At 39.5% G+C, this 25746-nt stretch overlaps 1 protein-coding gene and 1 long non-coding RNA gene across 30 annotated transcripts in view; one reads left to right on the forward strand and one right to left on the reverse strand.

The window, feature by feature from the left end:
• OSBPL6 (oxysterol binding protein like 6) overlaps window positions 1–23932 on the forward strand; it is a 217076-nt gene extending 193144 nt beyond the window's left edge. For all 29 annotated transcript variants that reach the window (XM_045480344.1, XM_045480351.1, XM_045480325.1 and 26 more), the window contains 10 exons: window positions 6984–7071; window positions 7565–7818; window positions 8566–8703; window positions 9046–9109; window positions 11151–11229; window positions 13079–13223; window positions 15941–16085; window positions 17485–17611; window positions 18811–18933; window positions 19984–23932. In XM_045480344.1, coding sequence (XP_045336300.1) covers window positions 6984–7071; window positions 7565–7818; window positions 8566–8703; window positions 9046–9109; window positions 11151–11229; window positions 13079–13223; window positions 15941–16085; window positions 17485–17611; window positions 18811–18933; window positions 19984–20092 — 1272 coding nt within the window. In that variant the 3' untranslated portion in view covers window positions 20093–23932. The remainder of the gene's footprint in view (window positions 1–6983; window positions 7072–7564; window positions 7819–8565; window positions 8704–9045; window positions 9110–11150; window positions 11230–13078; window positions 13224–15940; window positions 16086–17484; window positions 17612–18810; window positions 18934–19983) is intronic.
• LOC123599141 lies at window positions 6422–13526 on the reverse strand. The gene is made up of 2 exons (XR_006712999.1): window positions 13300–13526; window positions 6422–7199 (listed from the first exon to the last, which is right to left on the reverse strand). It is a non-coding gene; the product is annotated as an uncharacterized LOC123599141 (long non-coding RNA).
• Window positions 23933–25746: the final 1814 nt, after the last annotated feature.

Below are 25746 nucleotides of genomic sequence, written 5' to 3' on the forward strand. Positions count from 1 at the left end.
TAATGTCTAGAATATATAGTTGGGTAATTATGGGTTTTGGAGGTTACCACTGGCTAACATAAAAACTTTTTTGTTGTTTTGTTTTTTACTGAGGTATAATTTACATACAGCCTTATTTAGTTTCAGGTGTACAACATAAGAATCGATTTTTGTATGTATTGCAAAATGCTCACCCCAGTCCGTCTAGTTAACATCTGTCACCATGCGTAGTTACAGAATTTTTTTTTCTTGTGATGAGAACTTGTAAAATCCACTCTCTTAGCAACAATCAGATATGCAGCACAGTGTTATTAACTATAGTTGACATGCTGTACATTACATCCCCAGGACTTACTTATTTTATAATTGGAAGTTTGTACCCATAAAGGTTTTTTGGATTGTTCTTCATGCTCCTAAGTCTTGGAAACAGAGTTTTCCTTAATCATGTTGCAGAAATTGATCCTTTAACTGAAATTTAGAAATTTAGTTAAGCATACTTTGAATTTTCTTTTTTTCTCTCTTTTTGTCTCTCTTTCTTTTGTCTTTCTTTTCTTTCCTTCCTTCCTTCCTTCCTTCCTTCCTTTGAATCTTTCTTTTGGCATGGGAGAAGCAGCCAAAGCTCTTTCCCACACAGTTGATTAAAACTTTTGTCATTTGAGGTTGCAGATTTGGTACTGCATTTTTACAAAAAGGAAGTGAAATAGTTGCTAAATAACAAATAGTTGATAAATGTTATTTCCATATGCATAGAAAATAGATTGGAAGGAAACATCCTGACAATTAGTTGTAGTTGTTTTTGGATGTTTGAAATTATGAGCAATTTTAGAAACAAAAATAAGTGGAGAAGAGAAAGAAATAATGAACACATCTCACTTTTATAGTGGGGGAGAGGTAAAATAGAATTCTTGTATCGGGTACTGAATTTGTTACCACACCAAGCCATGCACCTGCCTCTCAGATTGCTAGTCATATGTTAACAGATTCACAGGGACTCCCATGTACAAGCCGGAGTACTAGTTTAATTACTCATAATGATAATTGATCAGATGCTATCAGATGGGCAGAATAATCATGCTTGCTGATTTATATCTCTTTCCCTAAGGCCAACCCACATGGGAAGCCTAACTCTAGTCAGCACATTGCTTGGTGATCAAGGAACCGGAGCAGGAAAAGTGATTTGAAAGAACCAAAGGCTGGGAGGGCTGCAATGTAATAGCCTCCCGCACGGCTTTGTCTCGGTTATCGGGCTACTCTGCCACATGGACGGGGTATTTGCGCATCTCCACACCCCCCAGGGACCACCATACTGGAGGCATGCTACCAGCATTTTCTTTTCTGAGTCTCTCTTTTCTGACCTCCCGTTGCTGACCACCCTTCATCCGTCATCAGTCAGGTTACAGTCAAACTTGGCTCCATGTTATCTGAGCTCTGACCCATCATCCAATGACTTTGTAGCTTATCCCTCTGTAAGCAACCTAATTTCCCTATTTTCAAGTTCTTGGAGGCACACTGACTGGGTGCCCAAGTGCCACTTGTCACAGACACTGACAATACAGAAATGAAGAGGACGTGAAGCAGGTTATTTATGTCACAATCCAAAGCAGCATGGTGGTACCGGCTCTGGGGGAAGAGTGAACCTAGTGGCAGAGGGAAGGATGGGGCACACGGAGATGATGCATTTACTTTGAGGCATTGTGTATTTATCAGACATCTCAGTGGAGTTATCTGGCCAGCATTTGGGTATTCAAATCTAAAGCTCAAAGAGAGGGGTGCCTGTGTGAGTCAGTTAAGCATCCAACTTTTGATTTTGGCTCAGGTCATGATCTCACGGTTCATGAGTCTGAGCCCTGCATTGGGCTCCGTGCTAAGCATGGAGCCTGCTTGGGATTCTCTGTCCCTCTCCCTCTGCCCCTCCCCTGCTCTCATATGCATTTGTTCTCTCTCTCTCTCTCTCTCTCTCTCTCTCTCTCTCTCTCTTTCTCGCTCTCTCTGTCTCAAAAACATTTAAAAAACAAAAATAAATAAATAAATAAAGCTCAGAGAGAGAACAGGTCTGAAGAGAGAGCAAGAGTCAACTCAGGATCCACATAACCAGCTGCCTGTGAGACATTGTCACCTGGGTGTGCCACACAACCTCTCAGCATGTCCAAAAATGGAGTAATCAACAAACCCCTTACACACACACATATCCCAAGTGGGGAGAATCCTGCCCGTACTTCTCATATTGCTTATCTAAGTGCTCTTCTACCCAAGTGTTCACATCAAATACCTGGGTATTGGCCTTCACCCCATCTGCCCTACTAGGACTCACCACATTGATTTCCTCCTTGGCTCTGTAACATCTGTCACCTAAATACTACCAAATCCATACATTTTCCTACAGCTTCACTGCCACTACCATTCAACCCTCCATCATCTCCCCACTGGATTACCTGATCAATCCCCATTACTGCTTTTCCTGCCTTCTTTCTTGCCCCTCTAATCCATTTTCCACTGGACAGCCTGATTAATCTTTCTGAAATGGAAATCTGATCATGTCCCTATTTTCCAGGGTCCTTAACATAACTATCTAAACTCCTTAGTTATCACACAAAGACTTTATAATCTGCTCTCTCTTCTCAGCTGCAGCCTTTTGTACTTTCTATTCTTCTGGGGCCTTTCAGGGGCCAAATATTTGCTAACTGAATGAAGGAATGCTTATAGCACTTTAACACATGATTAATCTGAGAAACGTCTGGGCATTAGCTGTCTTACATTAACATTTTCCATGAGTGGGAAAAAAATCTGCTTTGTGTGATATCTACCAATGCACTTCATTTAACGAATGTGCAGCTCCTTAAAAAAAATGCTCTTCTTGCTCCCAGAATGATCTACGTCCTTTCCTCTACTATTAACTTGTTTCCACAATACTATATGCCTGGTCACGTATAGGGGAAAAAAAAAAAAAAATATATATATATATATATATATATATATATATATATATATATATATATATCTCCCCTGAATTCTTTTGAATCCCTAAGCCCTTAAAGAGAAATATTTGTCCCCAGGACTTCTTGACCATTGGGAAGAAAATGAATGTATATTGATTTATTGTAATACTGCAGAGCCTTAACTTTATATACAAGATAATGTACATGGACCACAGCCAGACTGCCCAGCCTTAGCTATTCCTCACACATATGAGAATGTAGGTCTTACTCAGAGCCCACTGTCATTGTAGAATTGTTTTACATTCTACATGGACCATTCATTCTAGAAGGAAATGGGTATTGGACCATTTTTATCATGGATTAGCTTGGGAGGGATTAGAAATTCAAGAGAAATGGGCTGTTTATAGCTTTTTGTAGGATAAACATGAATGTTATCTTAACAAATGTTCAAACAGTACATAAGCATGCAACACAAATTTGGTTTAAGAAGGCATTTGTCTCCTCTAACATAATTAGGTGTGATTAGCTTATTAAAGAGAAATCATGTGGAAGACTTTGATTTACTCTTTTTTTTTTCTATCAAGCTTAGGAAGGTGGCTTTCATGTGCCATGATGATTTAACCATCAGCTCTTTTACAGTCAATAAGAACGAAACCAGTTGCAGTGGGAAAATGTGAATCAGGAAAAGACTTTACTTTTAATTTGCCATCTTTATAGACTTGCTCAGTGTGCAAAGCAAAACCATCATTCTTCATTTATATATACAGTAGTTCTATCATTGTTCTCCATAAATATATTAATCCTCCTCAACTTTAATTTTTAAAACATCAGCAAGAAAGCCTGAAACCTTAAAGGCAAAGACTGATTGATTTTATTATCTACAAATTTAAAACTTTTACATGGCAAAAAAAAAGCTAAAACCACATTAAAAAATAAATTTCAAACTTGCCAAATGCACTCTATATGACAAACTAAAAAATGTGTGAAAGAAAACAAGTTTACAGATTAAAAATAGAACTACCCTACGACCCAGCAATTGCACTACTAGGTATTTATCCAAGGGATACAGGTGTGCTGTTTTGAAGGGACACATGCACCCCAATGTTTATAGCAGCACTATCAACAATAGCCAAAGTATGGAAAGAGCCCAAATGTCCATTGATGGATGAATGGATAAAGAGGATGTGGTGTATATATATATATATACACACACACACACATACATACATACACACACTACTGGACAATCAAAAAGAACGAAATCTTGCCATTTGCAATAACATGGTTGGAACTAAAGTGTATTGTGCTAAGCAAAATTAGAGAAAGACAAATAGCATGACTTCACTCATATGTGGAATTTAAGATACAAAACAGATGAACATAAGGGAAGGGAAGCAAAAATAATATAAAAATAGGGAGGGGGACAAAATATAAGAGACTGTTAAATACAGAGAACAAACTGAGGGTTGCTGGAGGGGTTGTGGGTGGGGGGATGGGCTAAATGGGCAAGGGTTAAGGAGGACACTTGCTGGGATGAGCAGAGGGTGTTATATGTAGGGGATGAATCACTGGATTCTATCTCTGAAATCGTTATTGCACTATATGCTAACTAACTTGGATATAAATTTTTAAAATTAAAAAAAAATTTTAAGAAAAAAAAGAATGCAAATTTAAAAAAAGATAAAATGCAGAATTTAAAAAGAAATTTTTCTACATAAGGTAAATAGATACTAAAAAGGGATAGTGTTTAAGTGGGTGTAAAGAGATGGATGTTTTCGTCTGCTGCTAGTGAGAACAAATTACTACCATCTTTCCAGAGAGCAACTTGGCAACATGTGTCTAAAGCCTAAATGTGACCCATTTGATCCAGCAGTTTCACAGCTAGGAATAAATGTTGATGAAATTGCCAGACAGAATCACAGAAATATGCTTACAACGATGTGCATCCAAGTATTGTCAGTAATAATAAAAAGTTGGAAGCCATTTTTTTTTAAGTATATTTATTTTGAGAGAGTCAGAGACAGCGGGATTGCGGGAGGGGCAGAGACACAGGGAGAGAGAAAATCCCAAGCAGGCTCCACGCTGTCAGTGCGGAGCCTGACACGGGGCTCAAACCCACAAAACCGTGAGATCATGACCTGAGTGGAAACCAAGAGTCAGACCCAATGGACTGGGCCACCCAGCTGCGCCAAAATTTGGAAACCATTTAAAGGTTGGCTAAGTTCCTTGTGTTATACCTGTATAATCAATTACGTTGACTTTCCAAATAAAGGTGAGAGGTGTATTTATTATAATGGAAATATATTCAGAACACCATAACACAGTATATAAACTGACCCCCTTGTTCAGTATCTAAAGATAAATGTATCAACATGTTTTTATAGGCATTTCGAAATTGGGGGTAATATCCAGATGTTAGAAGCGGTTTCCACTAGGTGATGGAATTATGGTTCATTTTTATATAATCTGTTTACCCTCACATAATTTCTAATTTTTACAATAAGAATGTTTTGTTATATATGCAGAAAAAAATGTAGCGTTATTTCCATTTTCAAGACAGTAAGTATGTGTATCAACAGCTTTCTTTTTTTTTTTTTAATTTTTTTTTTTTTTAACATTTATTTATTTTTGAGACCGAGAGAGACAGAGCTTGAACGGGGGAGGGTCAGAGAGAGAGGGAGACACAGAATCGGAAGCAGGCTCCAGGCTCTGAGCTGTCAGCACAGAGCCCGACGCGGGGCTCATACTCACGGACCGCGAGATCGTGACCTGAGCCGAAGTCGGACGCTTAACCGACTGAGCCACCCAGGCGCCCCAACAGCTTTCTTGCCTACAGTAGACACGTTGGTTATTCCCATTTCTGAGTGGCTCTATTGTCCTGCTCTGTTTTCTTACCTGATCCATTTCTAGCTCCCCATATTAGTACATATGTTGCCCCTTAACTTTATCCCCATGCAAATTTTGGTTTCGTTTTATGACATGTTTTTCTCTTATACAGAGGGGCGTAATTCTTGATTTCCCCCACCCCTGGATCTTCCTCTCTCACTCCTAAATAATCTGCCAAATTTTGTCCATTGTCATCAAATGTGGCTCTCAAGCAGCTTTACTTCCAGATCTTCACTGTGGCCGTCTGAACCTAAGCTGTCAGTTATCTCCTACGCAGATCTATCTAGTATCCTCTTAGCTGAGCTCCCAAAGGCAAAGCAGCCAGGTGTCTTCCTGAAAACTAACGGTGACTCAGTCATCCCCTTGCATGTAATAACTCTGTGGGATTTTATGGATCCCTTTATGTTGTCATGAAACGCCCTTCACAGTGGGACCCTCCTCTTGTTCATCCCACCCTCTGTCACAGCCCCTCAACTCCTGAGCATTCCTAAAATGGAATGTTTCCCTCGTGTTCCTTACCTGTGTACATTCTCCCTTCCTCCTGTGCTTCTTCCCTTTCTAAATACCTCTCCAACACCCAGTGCCAATTTTATTTCCTCTGAGCAGCCTCTCCTGACCCCTCTAGGGAGGAGTAGAAGCTCTCCTTTTTTTTTTTTGCATGTTCTTATTGTATTATGCTGAAATACACCTGATTATGTACTGGCCTCCCGCAGCCTCTCACCCCAACTAAGGCAGGGAGCTACTTAAAGAGAAAGGCTGCTTTGGGGGCACCTGGGTAGCTCAGTTGGTTAAATGACTCTTGGTTTCTACTCAGCTCACGTCTTGTGGGTTCAAGCGCCACATCAGGCTCCACACTGACAGTGTGGAAGCCTGCTTGGAATTCTCTATCTGCCCCTCCCCTGCTCTTTCTCTCTCTCTTTCTGTCTCTCTCTCTCAAAATAAATAAATAAACATTAAAAAACATTTTGTTAATAAAAAACAAAGGCTGCTTTCGAGCAGTGCTATATTCCGGCTGATGGCACACACTCTCGCTCAAGTGTTCATTGCATGTGGGCCAAGCCCATTTCTCCCTGTGACCCAGGCTATTTATTTGGACAACAGTTTTTTCTTAATCATTTGATTTTTTGACCTTTTGAGATGAAACAAGAATTCTGATCCTTTCTGTGTGCTTTCCCTTTTTAGGCTTCAGATGATGAGTCTTACATCAGTGATGTGAGTGATAATATATCTGAAGACAACACCAGTGTTGCAGACAACATTTCTCGGCAAAGTAGGCATCCTTTGAGCTTCCAGGTTGTTCTGTCTTCTTGCCAAGTTAGAACCCTGGTGATTCAGTGAATAATCATTTTCTCTCCTTACTAATTGTTTCTTCAATACATTTTATGTTTGTACAATCTGCTGAGGTAAATGGTTGAAAAATCTGTTAGGTAGATGAAAAAATTTTACTTCTTGTTTAAACCAAAAGTTCGAGTCTTTCTTATTACCTCTATGTACTTTTTAAAAATTTGACTTATCTTTTCTGGACTATTATTTGAGTTTATTTAATACCTTGTTTAAAAAAAAAACTATACGTTGACATTTTGTGCATTTATTAGCATCCCTGTGTTGAAATAATTCCATTCACTCTTGAGAGAGTATAGTGAAGGCGTAAGAAATGTATCACAATCATAATTATTTGAAAGAGTTATTTCCTTCCTAGATGTGATGAAATCGAAAAAGCGAAGTATCTTTTATTATGATTCTTGTCTTTCTCTCTCTTCCAGTCTTGAATGGGGAGCTTACAGGAGGGGCCTTCCGAAATGGACGTCGAACATGCCTGCCAGCTCCCTGTCCTGACACCAGTAACATTAACCTGTGGAATATCTTGAGGAACAACATTGGTAAAGACTTGTCTAAAGTCTCCATGCCTGTGGAGCTGAATGAGCCACTCAACACGCTGCAGCATCTCTGTGAGGAGATCGAATACAGTGAGCTTCTGGACAAGGCTTCAGAAACTGATGACCCCTATGAGCGCATGGTAATAAATAATAGAACAGCGCTTTTTAAGGATTCATCAACCCTAGATGTGGACTAAGGCAGTATTCATTAGGATGGAATCTTTGGGTTTTGCGTAACACTCTCACCAAGCAGTTCGCATAAATTGGGCAGGGCCGTAAAGTTCCAGATACCTCTATAGAAAATATATGCTTTGTGACTTATCTTTGTCATGAGTGTTTCTGAACTTAGGAGGTAAAGGTATCACACTCCTTATAGGTCGGAAGCGTTACACGGCCTTGCTTTATTAGCTTTTCCTGAAAGCCAAGAGAGCCCATCTGTTCAAGAACTTGGGTCAGAAAAAATAGCCTCCTATTTGTGCTCTGCCCTGGCCTCTACTCCACATGACTGTGGAAAACCTGACTGCCCTCTGGAAAGAAAGCACCAGCAGCCACGAGCCTCCTGCACATGGCACTAAGCTATGCAAATGACATAACCTATAAACTAGGTGTCAGAACCATTGAACTCTGTGACACTCCAAAAACTGGGTGACAGGTGAATGAAGAATACTTGGCCTCAGTTGCCTGCTGTTTCCCACCCAAGTTGAGCCTCATTTTCACTCCTTTTTTACCCATGAGTTTATGAAGAGCCTGTGCAAATAATAGAGAATGCAAATGCTGCCAAATCAGCCCCCATTGACAGGGGGGTGTAAAATCTAGAGGAATGAGGGACGAACAGACCTGGAAGTAGTCTCTCCTATATTATTTTCCTTTCTTAAATGTTTTAACAGGTTCTTATTGCTGCATTTGCAGTTTCAGGATATTGCTCCACCTATTTCAGAGCAGGAAGTAAGCCATTCAACCCTGTCCTCGGGGAGACTTACGAATGCATTAGAGAGGACAAGGGATTCCGATTTTTCTCAGAACAGGTAAGCCCAACTGGACTCAGTGAGGTTTCTGTGCAGAAACTATAGGAAGACAGTTTGACGATGAAAACAGCTTTTTTGATAAACCACCAGCTTCCAGAAAACTCACTTTGCTTATCTTTTAATGTATGTAACTTCTCTAGAGAGTGTTTATATAAGCATGAAGTCTTAAAGTGACCGATTCAGTAATTTACTTACACATTTTGAGAATAATTCAGTAACAGAGATGGATGAGTTGACTAGTTTTTTATTTGGGGGTAGCCTGTATATGTTGCAAAAAACTTAATCATTTATAGAAATTTTAACACTGATGACATTGCCTTCTTTTTTGTTTTTAATTACCAGGTTAGCCACCATCCACCCATTTCTGCCTGTCACTGTGAATCCAAGAATTTTGTGTTTTGGCAAGGTTTGTATTTCAATTATAACTTCAAAATCCAATGAAACAGTTTCTGCTTTCTAAATGTACATTATGCTCAGGTTAGATTTCTGCCTTTGGAACTCGGAGAATGTTAGTAATTGGTGTGGAGTTGAGTTTGAGAAATTAGATTTCCTGGCTTTAAATATGAAACCATCTGGGAGATGAAATTGTATACGTAGGCAACAAAGCCCTAGGGACAGCAGAGCTCCATGCCCACTGTGCCAGCTCAGGGCTATCACTCTACCTCATTATGCCTCATTATCTGCCCTCTATAATATGGAGGTTCTAACTGCTGCCTTCTTGTTTTTTGAGTGTGTTCAAGATCTTAATTGTGAAAGAAGTTTCTGTGGCACATCATCTATGGCCACAGTCTATTTAGATATGTAAACATTGTGCTGATTTGTGGTCTTTAACTCACTGAGGCTCAGGGATTTGAATTGAAGTCTCTACTTAACCAGAATGTTTAATCACAATGTTACAAACTTACCTGAAATTACAAGTTTCAAAACCCCTTTTTATTTTTAAAGTTTATTTATTTTTATTTATTTTGAGAGAGAGAGAGAGAGAGAGAGAGTGCATGCGCATGAGCAGAGAGAGCGAGAGAGGGAGAATCCCAAGCAGGCTCTGCACTGTGAGCTCAGAGCCCAATGCAGGGCTCAAACTCACAAACCACTAGATCATGACCTGAGCCGAAATCAAGAGTCGGACACTTAACCGACTGAGCCCCCCAGGTACCCTTCAAAACCCCCTTAGAAAGAAAACTATATACAGTTGACCCTTGAAAACACTGGGGTTAGGGTGCTGACCCCCACAGTCTAAATTTCGTGTTACCTTTGACTCCTCCAAAAACTTAACTACTAACAGGCTACCATTGACCAGAAGCCTTAACAATAGCATAAGCAGTCAATGAACACATATTTTGTATGTTATATGTATTATGTACTATGTTCTTATAGTAAAGTAAGCTAGAGAAAAGAAATTGTTATTAAGAAAATCATAAGGAAGAGAAAATATATTTATAGTACTGTACTCTATTGATCAAAGAAAATCTGCCTATGAGTGGACCCATGCATTTCAAACCCATGTTGCTCAAGGGTCAACTGCATATGTACGTTTAACCACTAAGCATAAATTGTTCCTTCATGTTTGGAAGGGAGCGTCATTGTTCACAGAATGCCTCTTCTCGTATGCACTTTCTCAACCTGGAAACACACAAAATGATAGAGTACTATGACTGTATTTGATTGCAAAGTGAGAAAATAAGTCATTTCTTGGTCATAACAAAGAGTCAGAAATTTTGTGGAAACCACACTAAGCTCCCTTACTTACAGTCCATCAAAATGGGGCCAAGTGGTTATTACAAATGCACAGGCAAACCTGAGTGTCCCCAAGTAACACATAAAGCCATCATGTGAGATAAACATCATATGAGCCCTGGGCCATATCTTAACAACCAGCATAGGAACATGTTCCTTAGGTTAATTTCATTTTCTCATAAATCTTACTTTCTGTATTAGATATTTTCTTTTTTTACTATTTTCCCAAATCATATAACTTTTCAAATCAATATGTAAATAAATCCATGGTATTGCCATACTGCAATTATTTTTATTATACATCTTATTTTTAACATGTATGTTAACTGTTTCCACCATTTAGTTAAAACTTACAACAACATTTATCTAGACATTAAAGCACAGTAGAGTCTATGTGTATATGTGTACATGAATATTCATACACACAAGTGTATACACATACTGTTCTGAGTTTTTTCCAGTTGTATTAGTTGAAACAGATAAGGAACATGTGTCATGGAGAAACATAGACAGTAGATTTTTTTGGTTCACAGTTAATCTTTTCACCGTGGGCCATCCCCAGGTACTTGATATGTTAAATCAACAATATAGAATCAATTGTGATTGCAAAAGTTCTTTGTGGAACGTAGAGTGTGATACACATGTTAGGTTTTTATAGAATAAATGATTAGATATGGAATATATATTTCTTCTCCTCTGCCTATGTTGTTTAGATATCAGATGGAAAAACAAGTTCTGGGGGAAGTCGATGGAAATCCTGCCTGTTGGAACACTGAATGTCATGCTTCCCAGGTAGGTTGCTCTCATCTTCCTTTTGGTCTCTTACCTGCTTTTCTAAATCAGAAATGGGCCTTTGAATCTCTAGAAGGTGCCAACAGTCCATATCTATGTATGCCCAAAGCTTCTGTTAACATCTCCAAAGTTTTGAGAATGGATCCCCCCACCAAAAGCAAATGAGGACTTTAGCATCTGTATCAAAGCTCCCTACTTCTCTCTGCTCATCCTCCGTTCATCAAGTCAATACCAGCCACCTACCTGTCCCAGTCACCATGTTAGTTTGCATTTTACATCAGAGGTTCTTTTTAGCCACTTTTTTTCTATATAATATATGTTTTCACTTTTGAATTCACCTTAGATCCAGGGACTATTTCTAATGTCTAAGTTATTGAGGAAGAGTGATGGAATTCTTTTATGGTATTTTTCTAGAGGATATAGCCTATAAATTTTTTAAATTAATTGAAGTTTTCATTGAGGCCAAAGGCTTGATTGTTGTTTTGTTTCTTTCTTCATTTGGTTGGTGATGTTTTGTTTTGTTTTGTTTTTTGCTTATTTAATGACAGAATTTGCTGGTGGATGGGATATGAAAGAAGCTGGGGAACGGGAAGAATTCCCAGAACCACAAAATAGACTTTATTTGCAAATTCATGAGAAGAGTTTTCCCTCTGTATACACCATGGTGTATATAGAGTCTACATGATACCAACTCATAAGTCTTCTTAGAAACTTAGAAGTGTTTCATTTTATTTTGAAAAATAGATAAATTTTAGTAGCCTGGGTGGCTCAGTTGGTTGAGCATCCGACTTCGGCTCAGGTCATGATCTCGCGGTTTGTGAGTTTGAGCCCCACGTCGGGCTCTGTGCTGACAGCTCGGAGCCTGGAACCTGCTTTGAATTCTGTGTCCCCTTCTCTCTCTGCCCCTCCTCTGCTCGCTCTCTCTCTCTCTCTCTCTCTCAAAATAATAAATAAACATTAAAAAAAGTAAAGAAGAAAATATAGATAATGTGTAAACTTAAAGGCAATCTGAAGCTATGTCATCTCATTCCTTGGCAGAAACTCTGTCCCAGAATTTGCATTAGGTACGTGCTGTGATCATTAGTCTTTTCTCAAAGAATTATTCACATCTTTGGTCTTAACTCAGAGTATGAAACAATGTGCTGAGGATAATCGTACTTAAAGTCCCATCCTACCATGCCTATCTCCTCCTTCAGATCCTTCCACAATGGCGCATTACCTGCACTGTGAATCCAGCCAGACTCATTGGGACATCATTGAAGGCTTTCCCTGCTCCACCCCATCCACCTTGCCAGTCTTGCCACCCACCATACCCGGGTAGTTCATGGGTGGCACACCACTGGCAGGCCCCCAGATGCACCATGCTATTCTGGACTCTGTAGCTTTGTCAGTGCCTTTCCCAGCCTGCAGCACCCTCCTTTCCACCCTCCAAGCTTCGACTGAACCCAGCCTTCTCTAACAAATCTTCCTTGATATTTACCGCACATTCCAGGCAGATATAAGGACTCCCCTTTCTCTGTTCTCATGCTACTTCCTCATCATATTTTATTGTAAGTATTTGTTTCCATGTCCATCTACCCCTACCATACTGTTGGCTCCAAGAGAGCAAGACACAGGTCCTATTCAACTTGGTAGCTTTAGCACCTGGCCTACAGGAAGCACTGAAATGTTCCTTAAATGAATAAGTCATATCATAAATATCCTTGACTACATAGAAATGTTCAACAAAGAAATGAGAGGGAAAAGGAGGGAAGAGAGAGCTTTGGCCAAATAATATTCTCAGTAGTAGAAACAGTCATAAATATTTGTAACCTTCATTGTTTTTAATCAATGTTGTATTCTTCCCTAGGTATGGAGATTGCTATGTATGGAATAAAGTCACCACATGTATACATAATATTCTCAGTGGGAGGAGGTGGATAGAGCATTATGGAGAAGTAACCATTAGAAATACCAAAAGCAGTGTTTGCATTTGCAAACTCACATTTGTTAAGGTAAATAATATCACACAACAGTCAAGAAAAAACAAACAATATAAAGTGCTTTGTAAAGGAGAAATAAAACAGTTACCTTAAACAGCAGCAAGTGAATCTATCCTGTACCATTGATCCTTACGGGCATTTTAGATAAGAAAGCAGAACCTACTGGTGGAGTTACACAAGGCATCTAGACTTCTGAATGTGTGGAGGTCAAAAAAGGCACCATCTCAAGACAGAAGAAATACGCTTTCCAAAGAATTTTCTTTTTAAGCAGCCAGTCAGCACCCATTAGGTAAAATTCCAGAAAACACTTCTTGCCTATAGCGAGTCCTCTGGTTTCTATTTCTATTCCTGCTTGATTGCAACACAGTCAAGTGATCTTATTTTAGGGAGCTAATTATAATGCATTTGTCATTTTCTGAGGATGCGTGTGGATGATAGCTTCCAGTCACCACAAGCTTATCCAACTCTGCCACTATTATAATCCAAATACATTAAAGAAAAAACATCACCTTTATTAACAGGAAAAGATTCCTGGGATAGAAATGCTTACACAATATCATTTTCCCTTAGTGTCTGTGGTCCGAAGAGGAACACACAGTATTGCCCTCTTGTTTAGGCATGCTACAGAACTCATCATGGTACAGAGATCCCACCAGCCCCTTTATCTGTTCTACTCCTGATCTCATTCTGTCGTGGCAAAAGTGGGTAACATATTGAAGTCTTAACACTCAAAAATGTTCTCTTAGTAAAATCTTTTGAAGCCATTTGGAAGGTCATGTTATTAATTGAAGGTCTTTATTTTTACTCAAGATGTTTTTTGTGTTTTCCTTTTTTCCTTGGAAAAAAAGCTACTCATTAGGTGGCTCAGAACTGAAAAGCCAGGATCATTAGTTGGCTCTGGTTGGGTGGCGACAGTAAATGTGTGCATTTAGTTTTGTGGGCCACGAGAAGCTTCGATTTAGGCCTGCCCCTAATATTTCCAGAGCTCAGAGCAAGAGTACAAATGGGGGCCCCAATTCCATATGTGTAAATATTTAAAATTTGTAGATCAAACCTACAGTCTGTCAAATAGCTTACATTCTGTTCTTTGACCTTGACAAATATGCCTTTTATAACAAAACCCCCAAGGACAGATTGGACCCTTTAGAACTGTGAGCTGGAAACTTGGCAGCACAGGAGAACCAGACCCGATGGATGGCCTTCCCACTTCCCCCCCTTCTGCAGCTGGCTCTGTCCTGCCCCACAGGGGCCTTGCCCACACATGTGAAGGCAGTCCAGCTGCATGTCTGAGCTCTGTCCACACTCGCCTCAAACACCACTGGCCACCCCTCAGGCCTAAATTCACACACTGGTGGTGGATGGTCTGCCCTTTGGATGGATGAATCCAAAGGAAAGGCCAGTGCTGACTGTGGAATAAGCTTAGAGTTGTTGGGAAGGGGAATTCTAGCACCTGATCTAGAAGGGGGCCATGGGATCCAGATGGGTAAATTCCCAGACTTCTAGTCTCCTGGGGAGAAGCATGGCTGGAAGAAGGCCAGACCAGGGTTTTCCTGATGAAATTTAGCTATTTGTGGACACTATAAAAATTATTTCACAAATGGCTTCTGCAGCATCGCCCGTTGAAACTCATTAAAACCCGTGAGCAAAGGAAAAATTTGAGATAGGAGGATCTAAGGAAGAAATTACTAACCTGTAAATTAATTTTAGGTTATTAGGATAGAAACAGAGTCTTTTCTGCCCTAGCATAGAGATTATCCCTTTCTTTAAAGAATGAAATCCTGCCTTTTGCAACAGTGTGGGTGGAACTGGAGAGGATTATGCTAGGTGAAATCAGTCAGTCAGAGAAAGGCAGATACCATATGTTTTCACTCATATGTGGAACTTGAGAAACATAACAGAAGATCATGGGGGAAAGAAAAGGGGAAAAAATAGTTTCAAACAGAGAGGGAGGGAAGCAAATCATAAGAGACTCTTAAATAGAACAAACTGAGGGTTTATAGGGGGCGGTGAGGGACAGGGGAAAATGGGTGATGGACATTGAGGAGGGCACTTGTTGGGATGAGCCCTGGGTGTTGTAAGGGATGAATCATGGGAATCTACCCCCAAAACCAAGAGCACACCGTATACACTGATGTTAGCTAACTTGACAATAAACTGTATATATTAAAAAAAAAAAAAAGATGGGTGGGGGTAGATGGAAGAAACAGGTGATGGGTATTAAAGAGGGCACTTGTGATGAGGGCTAGGTGTTGTATATGTTGAATCACTAAATTGTACACCTGAAAAGAATATTACATATAGGTTAGCTAACTGGAATTAAATTAAAAACATAATTAAAAATTAGAAAATAATAATAAACTCAGATCCCCACATCACACCACATACAACTAATTTGAGATCGATTATAATCTCAATGGTGAGTGGCAAGTCCATAAAGTTCATAAAAAGAAAAAAAAAGACTATCCCCATAGCTTGGAAGTAATCAAGATAATGTACTAGCCATACAGGTAAAAACTGATTACTCAAATTTCATTTAAAAAATTAAAAAAAATAAATTTAAGCCAACTAACACTTAGAAAGCCAAACTTTCATATAAAACATTTTGAGGTAGATTTCTGGAAGTGATTTGAATGAGTAACTTCAAAGTTAAGAAAATTTTCCTTATGGAAATTATAGGGATTGGTGTTATTAAAGAGATCGGATGTTTTAATTGAGTTTGGTTTTTCCAGGTGAATTACTGGAATTCTAATGTGAATGAAGTCCAGGGGGTTGTAATGGATCAGGAGGGGAAGGTGGTGCACCGGCTATTTGGGAAGTGGCATGAAGGGCTCTTCTGTGGCGTGGCCCCTTCTGCCAAGTGCATCTGGAGACCAGGTGAGATGGGTATGGGTGTCTTGCCCGTAGGAGGGCACCTTGGGAATGTCACATCTCATGAAGTTCCCCTCATGTTTGTTTTCTTTAATAGTGAGATTAAAAACGTAGATGCTTGGTGGGCCTGGCTGCCTCAGTCAGTTAAGCGTCTGACTCTTGGATTCGGCTCAGCTCATGATCTCACCGTATGTGGGATCAAGCCCTGTGTCAGGCTCTGCACTGACAGCTCAGAGCCTGCCTGGGATTCTCTTTTTCCCTCTCTCTGTCTCTGCCCCTCCCCCATGCTCGATCGCTCTCTAAAAACATAAACAAACAGACCATAAAGAAAACCGTAGATGCTTAAGAAAAGTATAGTTATATATTTTTACCTAACATATAAATTAGGTAAATCCCAACATTTGATAATAAGGAATTATAAAATTTAAGCCAAATCAGACGTGTGGTCCGAGATTAGGCTTCATGTAAAGTCATTTTAAATGTAATGCCCACATTCAAAAGCTAGGTGTATTTATTAAAGAATTCAGATAATTGAACTGTACAAACTAAAATCCTTATTTATTCTCTGTTCTAATAAAACAAGGGAAAGCCTTCAAACATCTATAATCCACAAATTCAATAACTTAACCAGAGTAAGTGATCTCACTTGAGCGGCAAAAAGCTGCATTATGTTGACATTTAACAAAAAGACATCAAGAGAGTTCTGGTAATACACTAGCAATATCAAGTGTAAATGGAATAAGTGTCCACCTGACATTTATTTTCACTGGAATTTTGTCAGTTACTCCTAACTTTAAAATTAGTTGTTGGTTTTCTAAGAAGCCCCAATGAGTATTTAAATTTCCTGTTAGTAGAGTGGTCAGTTCATTCAATCAGCTGCTATTTATTGAGTAGTGACTATGCATCAAACTTTACTCTAAGGGCTTGGGATACATCAATGAGCAAAGCAGACAAAGATCCTGACTTTGAGTTTAGTTAAAAAGTGCCAATAAATATTAACGTAGACCTGTGCCTTTTTCTTTTTCCAAAAGGAAGTAAATTGTCAAGTGTGTCTCGTGAAGTCTTAATGTTCATAGTTAATCACCCTGGCATTTAGTTACCCAATTGAATATTTGGGGGAGAAATCATGGCATAGTTTAGCTAGTGAAGACTATTATATGTACATAGTTTTATGTTAAAGACTGTATTTTATTAAATATATGAATCTACCAGTTCTGATAATTAACAAAATGTTTCCTATCTAGCAAAATACAGCCAAGTTAATGCACTTAAGAAAAATCTTAATCTGGTATTTATGACTATAAATTTAGTATTAGTGTGGGTATTAAGCACCTGGGTTAAGAAGTCAGCTTCTGCAAGCTTCTTCCTCTTTGCCACTCACAGTGGTTTATTGGCACCGTTCCAGGTTCCATGCCAACCAACTATGAACTCTACTATGGTTTCACAAGGTTTGCTATTGAGCTCAATGAGTTAGATCCTGTGCTGAAAGATCTCCTTCCACCAACAGACGCCCGATTCCGGCCAGATCAGAGGTGAGCATGGCATTGATATTTGAAATGGACACTAGATCATGGCACGGCGGCACTATAGATGTCATCAAGGCTTATTTTCACCACTATCTTTTATTAACTGAATCATTCACTCATTCCCTCATTCGCCCTGCAAGAGTTGAGTCTTCTACCTTAGCTAGCATGATATTCATGGGTGATCTTAACAGATACTTAGCACAACAAAAAGGTTCCCAAAGAAGATAACACAGTTTTTAACAAAAGGTTTCCGCCCCCAGCCCCCAAGACACCAAAAGTATGCAAATTCACGAACTCTGTCTCCACTAAAACCTCCTCCAGTGTTTTTACCTCTTTGTTTCTACTACTCTTTAACATGGAGTATGTTTTAACCTGAGGAATAAGGAGATAAGCTACAGAAATGCTTTGAGTCAAAGTCTCATGTTTACCCAGCATGGTTTTGACCCCACGGGGTATGAGATGTACTCAAAATACAGTACCCAGTATTGAATGTCCTACTATTCAATTCTCTTGTATTCCACCCCCCTCTCTAGAACATGAAGTCTCACTGTTTGACATTCACACTCATCAACACACTTTCCGTGTGCATCATATTGAAGTTTGCTTCATTTTGAAATTTAAATACAGGTTTTGTAAATTGCCATTGGGTCTGCTTTTTCTTTTCGATTCTATTCCAATATTCCCTCACTTATGACTCCTTTCCTTTCTGTGGCCTTTTGTAATTTCCTCTACTATTATCTTTTCTTTTTTCATCAGTTTTACTCTCATCAATAAGACAGGGACACTCCTTCCCTCTCACTCTGCTCTAAAAGTAGATGGAGAGCAGCCAGCTACCATCCTTCCTGTGGGCTTTAGCACATGTTTTTTGGATAATATGGAGAAAGAGTACATCTGGTACTTCATGTTGTCCTAAGCCTGAGAGAGCACAGAAAAGTCTTCAAGGCCAAACTACTCACCTTTCACTCCTAGCTTTACATTGCTATATGCGATAATTCAGTTGGCATCCACAGCAAGTAATGTTAATTGGTGGGCGGTCAGACAGAGGTAGTGTGGCCTGGGGCGGGAGCCAGGGGACATTACCAGAGTATGACTGTTCACCATGTTATATCCTCAGCAGCCAGAAGGTAATCTTATACAAAATGACACTTTTTTGTTTTCTCAGAAAAGAGGATAAAATATTAAAGAGATAATTGTGTTCTGCTTAGGTTTTTGGAAGAAGGAAATTTAGAAGCTGCGGCAGCAGAGAAGCAAAGAGTAGAGGAGCTGCAGAGATCACGCAGGCGCTACATGGAAGAAAACAACCTTGAACATATACCAAAATTTTTTAAGTAAGTCGGTTCATTCCCAACAGGTGCACACTTTGCAAATGATTGCCACAAGCAGTGAGAAACTCCAGGTGAAAAAAAGAAAGTGAGAGATAGTTTAATGTCCAGGGAACTTCAGATTAAACTGATTTTGGTCACTTTGGTTTCGGTAGTGAAAATATTGAGCCAGATTTTGCACTTGTGAACAGTTTGGAACCATAAAAATAAATTCTCCTCAACAGCTCTTTTCTTTTCGTGGGCAGCAAAAAGGCTGAGAGTCTTGTACAAAAATGCTGTTTGTCCTTCAACTACACCATTTGGAATGGTGGAACCTTGCTTCCATCACCTCACTCAGGGCCACGATGGGACCCCCACTGCCCTCAAGGGCATCCTGGCTTCATTAGTATTTCATTTTATTTCTATCATATGGGGCTTATGTCATTCAGATTTGGCCTTTCTATGGTGTGTTCACGGGTGATTATTACAGGATTATTTGCAGGATCATGTAGACATCACACAGAGTAAGCTGTATTTTCCAAATCCGTCTGTGGCCCTCCAGAGCCAGGCCGTTATCAGCCCAGAATAAGCTCATATGCTTTCAAGGCGCCATCTTGTGACTGTTCTGGGGAGGAATGCAGCCGTGCCCTTTAGGTGTCGAAGGTGCACTCTGGGTGTGAGCCTTACAGAGGCTCACGGAGCTACTGTGGTTGTATACTTTTCCCCACAAGTGAAGCACAGACTGTTCTTGTGTGGGACCTGAAGCTCTTAGTACAGTACCTGCATGTGCTTTTTCGGGCACTGTTCACTTTCTAGCCTTGCCTGGAAGTGATTTATTCGTGCCCTTAACCCCTCTCCCCAGGACCCCATCCACTTCCATGTCAACCAAACAAGAGGAACAAATATAAATGAGTTTCTTTTTGGTCAAAAATAGTCAAGCCATCAATAAGCAGATAGGAAACTAACTGGCTCACGAAGTACCACTTATACATACACATCTCATCTACGGGAGAGGGTCCAATTACCAGGTCATCTTGATGTGATTGGAGTCTAATGTCGGTTTTTATATTTCCACAGAAAAGTTATTGATGCCAATCAAAGAGAAGCCTGGGTTTCTAATGATACCTACTGGGAGCTGCGAAAGGACCCTGGGTTTAGCAAAGTAGACAGTCCTGTTCTTTGGTAAACTGGGAATGTAGAGCTAGCCAACATATCACGCTCTGAATGAATAAATAACTATGCACAATTATGTTTCCTAGAGCTCCGCGTGGTTTCTGGGTCGACTGAAAACCGACCATTTGCTTTTCTATTCATCTTTATAATGGACTTTCAGAAGTGCATTAGACAAGGCCCCTAACCACTTTTGGATCCTTTCTGTTTTGCTGCAACCATATCCCTTAAAAAACATCCACGCCCTCCTTGAAAAGCAGAAAAAAAGGAGCAGAATATAAAATCCAAAGTCTGAAGTGTCTGTGAAGAAAACAAACTGTAACTGGTGCTTAAAGCTGATCCAGAGAGTTAAAAGCAACGTGACGTCTAAACCACGCGTTTGGTCCTTTGTCTGGAAGCACCATCCCGTCCTCAGAGAAGCTCCCGGGCCATGGCAGCTGGTCAGCTCAGACTTCGAGTGTGTCTATTTGATGTGGTGTACTTGTGCTGACCTTGTCAAAAAAGATGTGATACTTCTCAGAACCTGTTCCATCTGTACGCCATTGTTCATGCCTTAAGAAATGCAAAGATGTACAATAAATCATTTTTTAAATGTGTGCTCCTAGGTTTATGTGAAGGACAGCTCTTTTGAATCATGGCATGATTCACTTTCTGGGATCAGAACAATTAGGAGACTAACACATGGATTTTTGCAAAGTAAACGACACATGCTTTACTTTGATCTGTCGGCTACTGTATCATATATCCGAAGGGCAAGAAGGAAAAGGTGTGCTCAGTAGATCTCTGTATTCACATTGCTCGTCAAGTTCCTGTCCTGCCACCCGATAATAAACCCTCTTCGACCTAACCTCACAGTGTGCCCTGTTATTTGGCAATATCTGTATTTGATTTGAACACTTGGCATCAGTGTTAAAACCCTAGAAGGAAATAACAAAAAGCATGTGGAATTTTGTGTGGGCTTAGGAGTTACTGTAAACATAAACTGTTTCTGAGTGGAGCACAATGTAACCCCCATGTCGGGCTTGTGCCCAGCCCATTGGCACGAGTGGAAACCTGCTGGGAACAGAAGCAAGAATACTAGGGGCTTAGTTGCATTGTTTCAATGAGTTCTATGCAAAATCATACTTTATATTTTCATCCAGTGATTCTGTGTAATACATAATGACATATTAGGCATCTATCTTGCCTTTGGCAGAGATAGAAAACAAGCTCAAGAGTTTATCCACCCCAACAAGAGGGCGGGGGAGGGAGGAGGGAGGGGCAGAAATTCGCTTTGCATACTTCAGGATTTGGGTTTTTTTCCAGTATTCAGAGGCTTTTGTAAGAAACTTGCATCAGTGTTCCTGAGTTTCTGCACGTAGATGACTATATAAATGCCTGTATGTTTAAAAAAAAATCTCTTTAGAGAGTTTCCTAGAGAATTATAAAATTACATATATTTTATTCTTAGAGTCTTACCATCGGATTTTAAGTGTTACTTTAAACTCTGATAACAAGGTTATTGACATTTTACATTTTGTTATGAGGTATTGATTGTAGTGTTCTTTCTCCTCAGCAGAGCATTCTCCATTATCCACTCTCAAACCAGAACTGCCACGGAGAGCAGAAGGAAACACTCTGGAGTCTCCACTAGGTGGAGCCGTGTTTTAGTTCTGAAATCCCTCCTTCCATCTGAGTGCCTGTATCCTGTGTACCCTATGGTTTTAAGTGAAATTTCCTTCTCAAGGGCGCCTGGGTGGCTCAGCTGGTTATGAGCCAGGTCATACTTCGGCTCAGGTCATGATCTCGCGGTCCATGAGTTCGAACCCCGTGTAGGGCTCTATGCTGACAGCTCAGAACCTGGAGCCTGCTTCAGTTTCTGTTTCCCTTTCTCTGCCCTGCCCCAACTTGTGCGCATGCGCTCTCTCTCTCTCTCAAAAAATAAATAAACATAAAAAGTGTAATTTCCTTCTCAGGCAAACTCCCTAATCCATCACCAGATGTATGCATCCCACTGAAGCAACACCCTCCCTAGGATTCTCAATGCCTTTCATTCCCATTTTAAATCTATAGGTGGCTTGCGTCGAGATAGTAAAATTCTTCCCTTGTTATTGATTCTTTTGCTACGCATTCATCTTGACATCTTTTTATCAACATCCCGAGCTACATGCCTTTCATTTTAATTAAAACGTAATTAGAATTCGGTTGTCTTTCCCACAGGAGTCTGTTTACCCACAGTTGGTAAAGCTTTAAATACCATTTAAAGTGGTTCTGGTCTGTACTTACTAGCACTTTCCTGAATAGTCTCAAAATATTTAGCCTAAAAATAAGAAGAGAATTCTGCAAAGCAAATACACTGCAAGTAGAGAAGTAAGAAGATGAGGTGTGACTGTGGATGTATCCGTTCACGCAGCTGCAAGAGGACTCAGGACCCACCAGGGAAGTGACTGCTGTAACCTAGCATTCAGGCTGTAACTGAGAAGAAGAATAACCACCAGAGAGGACCTTCACTAGATAATAAGTTCAGGCTACAAATCAGATAGGTAAATGTTCATCAGAGCTAACCTGAAAAGCACTACAATGTATAATAACACCTTGCATTGAGAATCTCTTTGGAGATTCAGATATCCTTAAACTCCCAATTCAAGTGATCAATTCAATTTCAGTTAATATTCCTGTAATGCCTCATTCACAAATCTCCCTATTAAATGTTCATGCTGATGTAATGGCCTCACTCCCCCCGCCCCCACTTTTTTTTTTTTTTTTTACTTTTTACTAATACCATGGTTTTAGAATTGTGAGATACAGTCAGTCTGGAATTTTCATCTGCATAATTTGGTGCTTTTGAGACTAGTTTAAAATGCAAAAGGAGAGAATAAATATTAGATCATTCCTGATGTAACCTGACTTATTTCTTAGAATTTTATATAAGCCTTTTGTGTTTCAGGGGTACTTTTCTTATTTGTTTTTCCCTAAAACAATCTAAAATAGAGAAAGACTTAATATATCTTTATACCTCCCCTGCGATTTATTCATAAGCTTCTTCATCTTTTTGAGCTGGTCATTAAGGAAAGCAATAATAAGTGATGATGGTCCTGTGGATGCGGCTAGACTGAACAGATCAATGGCACACGCCAGCACTCAGAGGCCGACTAGAAACTAATTATTTTGCTCCCATATGCTGCCACCCAGGGTGCAAATTTACTCTCAGATTTTGCTGTTATTGTTTTTTTTTTTTTTAATTAAGTCATTGTTTTTCATGGGTTACTTAAAAATACTGCATAATTTCCAGACAGTTGTAAAAATAAAACTCATTTAAGATACCTTTTAATATTACCTATCAATTTATATGTGACATAAAAACTACCAAATCTATTTTCTGAGTAAGAGGTACCAAGGGGTCGTCAATACACAGGATGCCTGGTTGTTGATTTTCCAAACCTTTTGTTCCTCTTCATTATTCTGGTCCCCGTGCCTTTCAGCAGTCCCACTAATCAATCATTAGCTCCTGCCCCAAAGAGCACTTGGAGGGCAGGGGTTAAAGAAGAAACTGATCAATGGTTTGCTTAGTTCTGGTTACAGCTGTGGCTGGAGATGACTTTATAATACTAATCTAATGTAAAAATTTGTTATTACAGAAATTAATTATCCATCTTGTCTAATCTTGTTCCCTATCATCCTAGATAATGAAGTGTTTGTGGGAGTAGAGCTCCTCACACACCAGAGGCTGTAATAAATGTTTGCACTTGGCTCAAGTTGTTATATAATGAATGTGGCACAGTAAATAGAGTTTGTGTACAAAATACTAGTTTATTTCTATGGGAGCCATTCTGTTCAGGATATATATAATGTATCTAATTAAACAATTATGAATCTATTTTGTGCTCTAGAAATGTTCTTTTGGGGGGAAGATGGAAAAAATGTAATTGGAGCTAAGATTAAGCTAAGTTTTGTTGGGGGTTGTTTGTTTTCAAGACTTCCCAGTCATGTAGAAATACTGCTTATCAAAACAGGATTAAATCCTATAAGTTTTAACTGAATTTATTTTGTAAAGTTGATACATTTAAATTGTACATTGCATGAATCATTCTGTTAAACCTGACTTTGTTTAGCTTTAATACATAACTGAGAACATACCTTGCATACTCATGTGAGAACATACCTATGTGACTGAATCGTAAGACCTTTCTTGCAGCCTTCGCTATTAGAGAAAATGGTAAATTGTTTAAGGGGTTAGTTTTAATTCCTTCCAAATGGGATCTAAAAAGGAGTTCTTTAAAAATCATTGGGATGAAATAGCACGCCCAACATTTGAAGCAAACAAAGCCCCATGATTAAGGCAACTTACAGATGATAGTTACCTGTCTGTTACATGCATCTTTCTGTTTCCCAAAACCACTCTCATTTTTTTTCTTCCTTCTCGTCCTGACATAGTGAGGGACAGGGATACACATGTCTATTCTTTTGCACTGTGTCAACTGAGTATGGGGAAAATATGCAATATGTATGCACAATTACAGGGTAATATATCAATCCTGAAACCCCTGTATTTAGCCTCTGTGGAACACTATTGAATGTTTGTGGATTAAAAATTGCCCCGTAATTACATAGTATTAGTTTCCTTGGCATCTTCAAATTGATAGGGGAAAAAAACCATAAAACAAGAATGTCTTTATTTTCTGCAATTTTTTTCTATTATACTTTCTTTCTAAATATAAACTAGGGCTATTGTGATGAGAGGAATGTTGAGTTTTCAGAAAATGAGGCATAATTCTATTTGAGTTCACCTGTTTCTTCTTCCTTTAAGTTCAATAAGATAAGCAACAACTTAATACTGTTAGAGAAGAATGCTAAAACCATTATTTTTTTTAACGTGTTTTTTTTGTTTGTTTGTTTTTGAGACAGAGAGAGACAGAGCATGAATGGGGGAGGGTCAGAGAGAGGGAGACACAGAATCTGAAACAGGCTCCAGGCTCTGAGCTGTCAGCATAGAGCCCGACACGGGGCTCGAACTCACGGACCGAAGTCAGCCGCTTAACCGACTGAGCCACCCAGGCGCCCCTAAAACCATTTTATTTTAGGCACCAACTTCCCCACACCCTCTAGTTATCCTCATCTAGTTAGTTCTTTGAGAAATGGTGTGGTTGCTGGAAACTTCCTTCAATCATTTCAAGCTTATTCAAGTGTCGCTGACATAAACTTTACATACATGAACAAGTAATTTGATACATTTGATGTATATGTACACGTCACACCTTCACCGCGATCATGACAATGAGATCCATCACCATCAAACCTTTGCGCTGCCCCTTGATAATCCCTCTCCTGGTCCTCCCCATCCACCACTCCAAGGAAATCATTGTTCTGCTTCCATTACTTCTTAAAACCCGGATATTTTCTTGTATTTATTGCATCTGAGACTTTTCTAGAAGGCTGTGGTGCACATGGGGAGATGTGTGCCTCCAAACTCCTCCCATGCCACTACCCCAGGATCCAACATCAAACAGTAACACGTTACAAAAGATCTTAAGTTCTAGGTCAGTAGCCCAGTAGAAATTCTAGATTTTAAAGGGAAGACAATTAACTATCTTTCATTTCAAAATAGCAATGTAAGTTACTAAATTCATTTCCATCTTCAGAGAGGGGGCCAAAATAATGGTAACACCGAAGTTGTTGGCAGTACTGTGGGAA

The sequence above is a fragment of the Leopardus geoffroyi genome, chromosome C1 (genome assembly GCF_018350155.1).
Source record: "Leopardus geoffroyi isolate Oge1 chromosome C1, O.geoffroyi_Oge1_pat1.0, whole genome shotgun sequence".
Classification (NCBI taxonomy): Eukaryota; Metazoa; Chordata; class Mammalia; order Carnivora; family Felidae; genus Leopardus; species Leopardus geoffroyi.